General features: G+C 47.1%; 1 protein-coding gene across 2 annotated transcripts in view; it reads left to right on the top strand.

The window, feature by feature from the left end:
• Positions 1–1,470, top strand: part of GTF3C1 (general transcription factor IIIC subunit 1) — an 82,497-nt gene extending 81,027 nt beyond the window's left edge. For both annotated transcript variants that reach the window (XM_077275291.1, XM_077275289.1), the window contains exons 35-37: positions 14–41; positions 387–576; positions 1,175–1,470. In XM_077275291.1, the coding sequence (XP_077131406.1) occupies positions 14–41; positions 387–576; positions 1,175–1,384 (428 nt within the window). In that variant the 3' untranslated portion in view covers positions 1,385–1,470. The remainder of the gene's footprint in view (positions 1–13; positions 42–386; positions 577–1,174) is intronic.
• The last annotated feature ends 9,991 nt before the right edge of the window (positions 1,471–11,461 follow it).

The following is an 11,461-nucleotide window of genomic DNA, read 5'->3' on the forward strand; positions in this document are numbered from 1 at the left end:
TTATTTCTTTCAGGAGACTTTATGGGGATACTAAACGAGAGGTGAGTTATTCTGTTAAATATCTGCGGATGAGCTGGGCAGAATCGGCTTATGACAATGCAGTGTAATAACACCCGAACGTCTAGTTATCATTATCGGAAACTCTGGTGGGCCATACTAAGGAAATCCTGAAAACACGACCTGTTGGTGGCTCTCTAGGACCAAACTTGGGGAACACTGCTTTAGACAGTACTATAAGCTACCCTCCATAGATTACCTATTATTTGTTTTAATTAAGAATATACTTTGTACTTTTGAGGTTAGCACAGCCAATAAAGTTGGGTAACCTGAACGATACATTTTTTTCTTTTTAATTTTAGAAAAATAATTTATTTTTTTTCTTTTAGGGATTTAGATTTTTGTTTTCTTGGAAGACCTTGGAGGATTGTGGATGGTAGCCTAAATAAACCAGTCTGTAAAGGAATGATGGAGGCGGTTTTATACCAAGTAATGACCAAGCCTGGGATCACACAGCATAGCTTGATCCAACATTACAATGACGTGTTGCAGCCTGTTATTATACTAGAGTTATTACAGGTAATGTTTTATAGTTTTCCTTTAAATGTTGGTGTGGGTCCCCACCAATCCCCAGAACCGGGGACCCTGTCTCTCGTTCTCGTCTCACCACATGATGGAGACCATCAGATCGCTCACATTCTGTGGCTCCATTTAATGTCCATGGGAGTGACGATGGTGGCTGCTTGCAGCTCTTCATTAGCTTCACCAGTATCTGCCAAGTTCATCTACGACCAACCGCAGCCAGCAGCGAACTAGGTTTTGGCATGGGGTGGACATCCCAGCAGACACGTGATAAACAGTATGACTCTCCGGACAACAGATGATCATTTTTTTATATTGGGACACCACCCTACAGCCAAGTATCTCGGACTGACCGTGGGACTACCATCTTATTATATATGGCTCAAAAACCCATAGTACAGCGCTTAGGTGAAACTGGGCTAACAATGCACATGTCTCCTTCAGGCAGACAGTTTTGAGATCTTCCGATTGTATCATTTTTGCCACTTGACCATAGTAGAACCATTCAGTAATTTGACATGTAGTCTCCTACATTTTTTTTTTTGCTTATGCAGTTATTGTTCTTAATCAGATTTGTAATTTTTTTTTCTTAAAGGTGCTGGAACAAATGGGCTGCATAAAAAAGTGCTACATAGACAAATCTACCAAAGCTTCTCTCTTCTCAAAGTCTGGAGTCCCAGCGATGTACACAAGCAGCAAACTATCGGAGGATTTAACTGTGTTTTATGAGCCCAGCATTGACTGCACGATGAGGCTGGGGGGGATCTTCCCTTCTGAAGTGAACTGGAATAAATGGGTTCTGTAAAGTTAATGCTCCGTTACTTCTATTTATTGAGGACGTCGTTTTTTATGTGTAATGTTTGGTAATGAATAAATATGCTTAATTTTCAATTGTTGCCTCTTGAAGTGTAGTTATTTTGTCACATGTTGTTGCTTTCACACGGGGAAGCGATATCTGTACATCCTTAACAGTACAGAAGGGGTCTAAGCTTCTCCTTAAGGACCTTCAAGCTGGTGTAGGGAGCCTTATAGGCATTGCAGTGCTCCCATAATAAACAAAAATATGCAAGTAGCTTCTTCACAGAGGAGGAGAACAGGGTTTGTAGTGCCACCAATTGGAAGGAGCAATCTTAGAAATCAATATTGACCCTTTAAAGAATCTTCCCATCTGACTTAGGCCATGTTCACACTTTGCGGTGTGCTCTGCAGGTTTATCCCGCAGCGGAATTGATAAATCTGCAGGGCAAAACCGCTGCGGTTATCCCTGCAGATTTATCGCGGTTTGTTCCGCGGTTTCCGCTGCGGGATTACTCCTGTACTATTGATGCTGCATATGCAGCAATATGCAGCATCAATAGTAATGATAAAAATAATAAAAATTGGTTATACTCGCCCTCCGATGTCCGGATCTCCTGGGCGCTGCACCCAGCGGTCTGGTTCCAAAGATGCTATGCCGAGAAGGACCTTCGTGACGTCACGGTCATGTGACCGAGGCGTCATCACGGTCATGTGACCGCGACGTCACCACAGGTCCTGTTCGCACAGCAAACCGAAGACTGGACGGCCGCGGGCAGCGCTGAGAGGTGAGTATAACATCATTTTTTATTTTAATTCTTTTTTTTTTACACTATTTATGCTTCCCAGGGCCTGGAGGAGAGTCTCCTCTCCTCCACCCCGGGTACCACCCGCACATTATCTGCTTACTTCCCGCAACGTGGGCACAGCCCCATGCGGGAAGTAAGCGGTTCAATGCATTTCTATGGGTGCAGAATCGCTGCGATTCTGCACAAAGAAGTGACATGCTGCGGGTTTTAAACCGCTGCGTTTCTGCGCGGTTTTTCCCGCAGCATGTGCACAGCGGTTTGCGGTTTCCATAGGGTTTACATGTTAATGTAAACGCTATGGAAACTGCTGCGGACCCGCAGCATCAAAATCGCCGTGGATCCGCGGGAAAAAACGCAAAGTGTGAACATGGCCTTAGGGAGTTTTCTTGTTCAGTGGCTCTGTCAGGGCTCAAATCCCCGGCATAACTAGATTTGGGCGTGTGCGCCGGTGTGGGACATAGACTATTATGGTGCCGACAGAGTAAATGTGCTCTCCGACATAATTTTTGGGCGTGTACGCCTACTGGAGGCAAACACTTAGACGTAGTGAAGTGTGTCTGGGTGTCCGCCTGCAGTAGCCTACATGCCCAAAAATGATGTACGTCAAAGCGCCCGTTCAATCTGTCTGCACCATTATAGTCTATAGCCCTGTCAGCGCATACTCCTGAATCCCGTTAGTGGGGAGTTTGAATGTAAGCCCCGAAGGAGCCACTGAACGGGTGCTTGAACGCAGTGTGAAAGCACCCTCTGGATATGAAGGCAACCTAACCAGTCTGCTACCTTGCACTGATGAGGAGTAAGAACCCCGAAACAGGTGTCTGCATATGAAGGCTATTTGTTACCTTTACATCCTAAGTCTGCAGCAAGGCCCTTTTAAAAGGGTTGATAAAGACTTGTAGGATTGCTACTTCCAATAGTTGGCACTAGAGTTCCTGTTGTCTTAAGTTGGATCTATATGTATTCCAGTTGTAGAATACAGATATAAATCCTGAAGGAAAATGTAGTAGAGTGGGAAGGAAATACCAAAATACCAGCTGGCAGGAGGAAGTGTCCACATTTCTCTCTTAAGTTTGCAGATATACTGGGACCTGCATCACAGAGCAATCTGACCACAACATACTACGTCTCTGGTCAGTAAATACAAGGATTGGCATGCTGAAAGAAAAACTTTGAAATTGGAATGACAGACAAATAGGGGTTTTCTGTGGGGTTAAAACATTACTCGCCTTTCAGTAGACAAGATCATCAGTAAGTGGTAGGTAGTGGCTGGGACCACTGTTGTTAATGAAACAACCACTTTATAGTTCTGTTATAGGTGTTGTGCTGGAGGGAATAAATATAGCACAGGACAAGATTTAGTTGTTTAGTATGTAAACTCCATTATTATAAATCTATCCCAATGTCAGCAAATATGACGGGATAGGAAGGCAATTTGTTGTTTGACCATAAGCATGATGGAACTATATGGATGTACAGTATATACATACAGTAAGAAAACAAATACCTACTCCAACCACTAAACTAGGATGGAAACAGGTGACTAAGTACTAATTTTACTTTCTCCTTGAAGATTTTCTCCTTGCCTCATTGGGGGACACAGGACTGTGGGTGTATGCTACTGCCGCCAGGAGGCTGACACTAAGTAAACATAAAAAAAAGTTTAGCTCCTCCTCCGCAGTATACACCTTGACACCGGCCGCAGGCGAACCCAGTTCATGCTTAGTGTCTGAAGGAGGCACACGGCTGGTTCCCAGACCTTTCTGGACCCTTTTTTTGGAAGTGAGACAGGGGCGACGGACCCTATTGAAGGGGACCGATCTCCCCAAACCATCAACGGGCGAGCACGTGAAGTGTCGCCTCCATGTATCCTCTCCCACGACGTGGGACTTGCCAGACTAAGCCCTGACCACCCTAAGGTAATGAGACCCTAGGCTGTACAGGTGCGTATGCATTGTCCGTGCGGCCCCCCACTGCATCACCAATGCTAGACAGCGGTGATAAAGGGGGGCAGACGGTCCCTCTCCTCTACCTATAGAAAGGAAGACGGAGTTAGGGTGCCTGCACCGTCTATTTGGTTACACAGCCCCCCTCACGCGGGCGCCGGCATTCAAGAAGGGCTGCCTGTGGGGGGGCTATGAGGGCTCCTGAGGCACGCATCGTACCGGGGGTTTGGAGAGCAGGTCTGCATTTCTTTCCTGGCGTCCCTGCGGTATGGCGGCTGGATTTTTTTTCTGCCGGTGGCGCCACGATCTCCTGTTTCCGGTGGTTCCACGGCCTGTGTGTTTTGGGCGGTGTCGCACTGCGGACCGCCAGTGTCACTTCTGGGGCGGCCGATAATTTAGTCTTCTAGCAGGAAGTAGGCCGCAGATGGAGACCCCGCCCCTTCCAGACGCATCATTTGCGGCGGCTCCGCACCCTCCCCCTCTCCTACTGGCAACTTCTAGGCCGCAGACGCTGCTGTTTCCGGTTCCGCCCACTAGTGGGGGCGCTCTTTTTCAAAAAAGGCAGCTCGGATTCTTCGCTCTGGGACACGTTCCACAGAATAAACAGGGACACAGGACTGGGGTAAGTGCTACTCCCCCCCGCCTGACAGCATTAAGCGCTGCATTACTTCGGCCTATCTAGATCCCCTGATTATAGCATTTGCAGGGCACCATGTCTAGAAGGGCCAAATCTCACACGGTGCTATATACAGCATGTGTAGTCTGTCGGTCCACTTTTCCGCATGCCCAGAGTAATCGTCTCTGTGAGGCCTGAGACTCTGAACGTGCTCAGGAGCCCTCCCCTGCGACACTGGTAGAAGCCGTGGTTTCTCCCCCGGAATTGGTCAACGAGTCCATCTCTTCAACAGGGGAAACCTTTTCCCCAGTCCATTGGCTGGTGGTCACGACAGACGCCAGCCTTCTAGGTTGGGGAGCAGTATTTTACCGCCACACAGCCCAGGGACACTGGTCGTCGCAGGAGTCAACCCTCCCGATCAATCTGTTGGAGATTCGGGCAATTCGGATGGCGTTGCAGCATTTCCATCATCTCCTGGCAGGCCGCCCTGTCCGGATTCAATCAGACAATGCTACAGCGGTGGCAAACATAAATCATCAAGGGGGTACCCGCAGCAGGGCGGCCATGCATGAGGTAAAACAGGTCCTCTGCTGGGCCGAGAAGAATCACTCAGTGATTTCGGCAGTCCACATCCCGGGTGAGAAAAACTGGGCTGCGGATTTTCTCAGTCGACGGGGTCTTACGTCCGGAGAATGGTCTCTACATCCCGAAGTATTTCTGCAGATATGTCAATTCTGGGGGACCCCGGACGTAGATCTGATGGCTTCCGGGAGGAATGCCAAAGTACCCAGGTTTGTCGCCTGATATCGAGATCCACAGGCGATTGCTGTGGACGCGTTAGTTTTGCCTTGGGGCCAGTTTCATCTCCCATATCTGATTCCCCCTCTAACACTGCTCCCGAAGGTAATCGGAAAGGTCAAGGCAGAAGGAGTTCCAGCTATCCTGGTCGCTCCAGATTGGCCTCGTCGGTCATGGTACACAGACCTAGTGCAGCTGCTCGCCGGAGCTTCGTAGCAGCTTCCGGACCGCCCGGATCTACTTTCGCAGGGCCCGATCTGCCACCAGAACTTAGGGGCCCTGTGTTAAACGGCCTGGCCATTGAATCTTGGATCCTAACACAGGCCGGGTTTTCCCAAGAGGTAGCCGCTACCATGATTAGCGCCCGGAAATCCGTCTCTGTACGTAGTTATCACACCTGGAAGGTTTTCCTTTCATGGTGCAGAGGGCGTGGGCTCCCTCCACTACGTTTCTCCATCCCACACATTCTTGCGTTTCTCCAGACCGGCCTGGATTCAGGGCTTGCACCAAGTAAACTTAGAAGACAGACATCAGCCTTGTCGGTACTTTTTCAGCGCAGGATCGCTATTAATCTACAGGTAAAAACTTCCCTACAGGGAATAGCTCATAAGGTTCCTCCTTACAGAACCCCCTGGATGCTTGGTACCTTAATCTGGTCTTAAGTGCCTTGCAGGAAGTTCCTTTCGAACCCCTTCAGGACGTCTCTTTAACTTACCTTTCCTGGAAGGTTGTATTCTTGGTGGCCGTTACTTCAATTAGACGGGTATCGGAGCTGGCTGCTCTATCCTGTCGGGCTCCTTTTCTACGGTTCCATCAGGATAAAGTGGTGCTCAGACCAGCACCTTCCTTTTTACCAAAGGTGGTTTCTTCGTTCCACATTAACGAGGACATTGTCTTGCCTTCTTTCTGTCCGGTGCCAACGCACCATGTGGAAAAAGCTCTCCATACGTTAGACCTAGTGGGAGCGCTGAGAAGGTACGTGTCTCGGACAGCACCTTTTCAGCAGATGGATGTGCTGTTTGTCCTCCCTGAGGGTCGCAGGAAGGGTCTTTTGGCCTCGAGATCAACCTTGGCCAGGTGGATACGATCGGCTATTCAGGAGGCCTACCGCGTCAAGGGAGTTGCCGTTCCAGCCGGAATCAAAGCGCATTCCACTCGGGCAGTAGGGGCTTCCTGGGCGCTTTGGCACCAGGCTTCAGCAGAACAGGTTTGCAAGGCCGCAACCTGGTCTAGTTTGCATACCTTTTCCAAACACTATAATGTCCATACTCAGACTTCTGCAGATGCAAGTCTGGGTAGAAGGTTTCTTCAGGCAGCTGTAGCGCACTTAATAGTCGGCAGATGCCTGGATGTTATACAGGTGAGTTAATTCCCCACCCAGGGACTGCTTTAGGACATCCCACAGTCCTGTGTCCCCCAATGAGGCGAAGGAGAAATAGGGATTTTTGTGTTACTCACCGTAAAATCCTTTTCTCCGAGACGCTCATTGGGGGACACAGCTCCCTCCCTGTTAGCCAGATGGCTCTTTTCTTTGTTTCATTTTTCTTCTGACTTGTTCAGTAAGTGGGGTTATTTCTAGACATGTTGTTTTCTGTATTAATGCTGATATGTTTCCTTTTCTCTCCTACTGCTTTTGCACCAAACTGGGTTCGCCTGCGGCCGGTGTCAAGGTGTATACTGCGGAGGAGGAGCTAAACTTTTTTTTATGTTTACTTAGTGTCAGCCTCCTGGCGGCAGTAGCATACACCCACAGTCCTGTGTCCCCCAATGAGCGTCTCAGAGAAAAGGATTTTACGGTGAGTAACACAAAAATCCATATTTCTTGAAGACCCAGACTTATTCTTTGTTTCTGTGCTTTCACTTTTTCCTTGCCTTGTTCCAGGACCATAACCTAACCTAATTTTTCTGTTAACACAGCCATGTCACCATATTCTGATACCTGTATCTTTTTTTCCACCAATGGAGCTGTGTGTGGGCTTGTTTTTGCACGCTGCGCTGACTTTTATAACATTTTGGGGTACATATGACATTCTGATAGCTTTTTATTTTGGGAAGCAGCAACGAAACACTGGCAGTTTTGGTGTATCAATTTCTTATTTTTCTTTTCAGCGATTAACGTACAGTTTAAATATGGGGAAATTAGTATTAACGGTAATAGTATTTCCTGGAGTCCATCATGACAGCACATGGGAGGTCGTCTTTCTTATCCTCTATAGGAACAGGAGACACACAAGAGGTTAAGGAACTCCTCACACCCTCACCCATCAATGCCTTTTCCAAGTACCACACCAGGATAAATGCAACTCTAATTTTATTCAATTTTCTTATCCAGATATTAATTCACTTAAGCACAAGGAACTCAAGGGAGGGGATGTAATAGTCGGGTCATGATGGATTCCTGGAAATGCAATTACCGGTAGGACTAGTTCCCCCATTTCACTAGGTCCCTTTTAACAGGAGAGAATACCAAACTAAAGTACTACGGTGGGACAACTGCTTGGAGGCCTTTCCTTCCAAAGGCAGTTTGCTGACAAGACGTTCAACTTAAAGTGTTTACAGAACAACTGCTCTCTCCGCCCAAGAAGTAGAGACTGCACTTGTCGAATGTGCTCTGATGACATGCGGAGGTGTTCTTCCTTCTGATGAATATGCCAGATAGATTGTGGATCTAATCCATCCTGCTAGAGTTGCCTTTGAAACTTTTTCCTTTTGCTCCCAACTCCGAATCGAATGAAGAGGTTCGTGTCCCGTCTCCAGCCCTGAGTAGCTTCTAAGTAGGTCAGCACTGCCTGCCTAATGTCGAAAGAGTGAAATAAACATTCTTTTTGATTCTTAGGATGTTGAAAGAACTAAGGCAAGATAATTTCAGGATTCATATTAGGTGTTACTACCTTTGGTAGAAAAGCTGGATCTTATTTAAGTATTATTCTGTCTTCCAGGACCTGTAGGTATGGGCCACTGACTGTCTAAATCTCCCCTATTCGTTTTGCAGAAGTAATTGCCATGGTGGCTCAGTGGATAGCACTGCAGCCTTGCAGCGCTGGAGTCCTGGGTTCAAATCCCACCACGGACAACATCTGCAAGGAGTCTGTATGTTCTCCCCGTGTTTGCGTGGGTTTCCTCCGGGTACTCCGGTTTCCTCCCACATTCCAAAGACATACTGATAGGGAATTTAGATTGTGATCCCCATCGGGGACAGCGATGATAATGTGTGCAAACTAAAGTGTAAAGCTGAGGAATATGTTAGCGCTATATAAAAATAAAGATTATTATTATTTTAAATGTGAAAAAGAATGTAAGTGTGTAAAAAGAATGTAAATGTTTATCTTCTCCCTGGGTTCCTAGGGTGTCTTACAGAGGGGGTTTAGCACAGGGGTACTGACTTTCTCACCACGGGCCTCAGCCTTGCTATCGCCTTGGAGAATATGACAACCCAAAGGTTGCTAAAGAGAAGTCGAGGAAGATACTCAGGGCTGAAATCTGAACCTTCAAGGTATTTGGCCTTAGTCCCTTATTAAAGCTGGCCTGTATAAAGTCTAGAATCTTCGGGATATATGGTTGTGAGGTACCTATGATAGACCCACTGAAATTAGCACAAAACTTCTTCCAAATCTTACTAAATATAGCAGAGGTTACTAGTTTCCTACTAGAAGGTAGAGATCACTTGGTCAGAGAGCCCCTGTGATTTTAAAATCTCCCTTTCAGGAACCATGCTGACAGGCGTAGTCATGTCATGATGAAGACGACTCTTGTAAGGAAGGTTGCCTCTCAAGGGAAGCAAGATAGGATCTTCCAAAGCCAACCAGTTAAGCAGGGAAAACCAGCATCTTTTTGGCCAATGAGGATTATCCTGGCTTGATCTTTCTGGATTCCCTGAACACTCTGTATCATGGGCAGCGGTGGGAAGGCATATGATAAGGCCCTTGTCCCAGTCCTGGGTAAACGCAGCAATCCCATAGAGATTATTCTCCCAGGTCTAGAGAGAAGAATCTCTTCACCTTTGCATTCTTCCTCATAGCAAACGGATCTTTCTGAGGAATCCCCCAATGCTGAGACAGCTATTGGAACACTTCCCTGTTCAACTCCCATTCTGAGGACCATATGTTCTGTCTGCAGAGGAAATCTACCACCTGATTTTGCACAAACTTCAGATGTACTGCTGAGACAATGTTGTTCTTTCAGCCCAAAGAAAACATTTTGAAGCTAGACCCTGCAGGAGACAATACTTTGGACCTCCTGGTGATGCAGAAAGGATACCGCCACGTTATTGTCTGATAGGATCTTTACATGCTGACCTCTAAGAAGGGTCTGATCCCTCTGCAGCGCTTCCCAAACTGCTCGGAGCTCTCCGCAATTCGAGGACCTGGACTGTATCTCTGACTACCAAACTTCCTGAAGAGATTATCCTCCTACCTTAGCCTCCCACATCCTGTCTGACTTACATCAGTGGTGACTTAGGCAGGGAGAGGAGACCCAAGGGATCGGATCCCCTTTCCGAAGATTTCTCGGGATCGTCCACCAATAGAGAATTTTTTCTGAAGCATCTGCCATGAAACCTGTGGCCATTTTGAGCAATTAAAAGGAATCCAATATAGCCTCTCTACATGTTTTGATCTTTAAAGGGAATCTGTCACCCCAAAAATCGTATATGAGCTAAGGCCACCGGCATCAAGGGGCTTATCTACAGCATTCTGTAATGCTGTATATAAGCCCCCGATGTAACCTGAAAGGTAAGAAAAACATGTTAGATTATACTCACCCGGGACGGTCCCGGTTCGTGTCCCATGGGCGTTGCGGTCCAGCGGCTCCCATCTTCATACTATGTCCTCTTCTTGTCTTCCTGTCGTGGCTCCGGCGCAGGCATACTTTGTCTGCCCTGTTGAGGGCAGAGCAAAGTACTGCAGGCGCCGGGAAAGGTCAGAGAGGCCTGCGCACTGCAGTACTTTGCTCTGCCCTCAGCAAAGTACGCCTGCACAGGAGCCGAGGCAGAAAGACAAGAACAGGACGTCATCGTATGAAGATGGGAGGCGCCGGACCGCGACGCCCATGGGACACGAACCGGGACCGCCCCTGGGTGAGTATAATCTAACCTGTTTTTCTTACCTTTCAGGTTACATCGGGGGCTTTTCTACAGCATTACAGAATGCTGTAGATAAGCCCCTGATGCTGATGACCTTAGCTCATATACGATTTTTGGGGTGACAGATTCCCTTTAAGTGATTCTACAGGTCGTCGGTTCATAAATGCATGGAACTGGCTACCAAAGTGGCAGCTATATTTGCTCTAAGTATAGCTTCTGAGGCTCTTTTCAGCAGTATGTCTGCCTTTCTATCCATAGGGTCTTCAAGACTCAAGAGTCCACAAACAGGATAGAAGTTTTCTTTGCTATCCTAGCCACTGGCACATCAAGCCTTGGGACTTCTTCCCAAATTATAACTTCTTCAGGTTGAAATGGGAGAGGGATCTTGGCTCTTTGAATAATCAATTATTTTTCTACATCCTCCCATTATCATAGCACGAATATGATCGTTGATGGGAAAAAAACGTATGTTTCTGGGTCCTGATTCCCCCCCTAAAAGAAAAATTTTTTGCCTCCGCAACCCTCAAGTTGCTCCTGACTGCCTGCAGGAGCTCATCTGTATTGTTTGAGAAAAAATTGTTTTTCTTCCCCTCTTCTGGGACAGTTGCAGCTTTATTCCCTTCCTCCTTCTGGTCAGAATAGGATGACTGTCTACCTCTGAGCTTAACTTCTTTTCTCTTCTTGGTCTTTTAGGATGGGAAATAGTCTGCGCTGATTGAGGGGAAACCAGACTGGAAACTGTGGCTTGCACCTCTTCCTTTATCATAGATCTTATATCCAACAAGGAGGCTTGTTGATCCTTACTGATTTTGGAAATGTAATCTGCACGTTTCCGACATGC

This window comes from Ranitomeya variabilis, chromosome 7 (genome assembly GCF_051348905.1).
Source record: "Ranitomeya variabilis isolate aRanVar5 chromosome 7, aRanVar5.hap1, whole genome shotgun sequence".
Lineage (NCBI taxonomy): Eukaryota > Metazoa > Chordata > Amphibia > Anura > Dendrobatidae > Ranitomeya > Ranitomeya variabilis.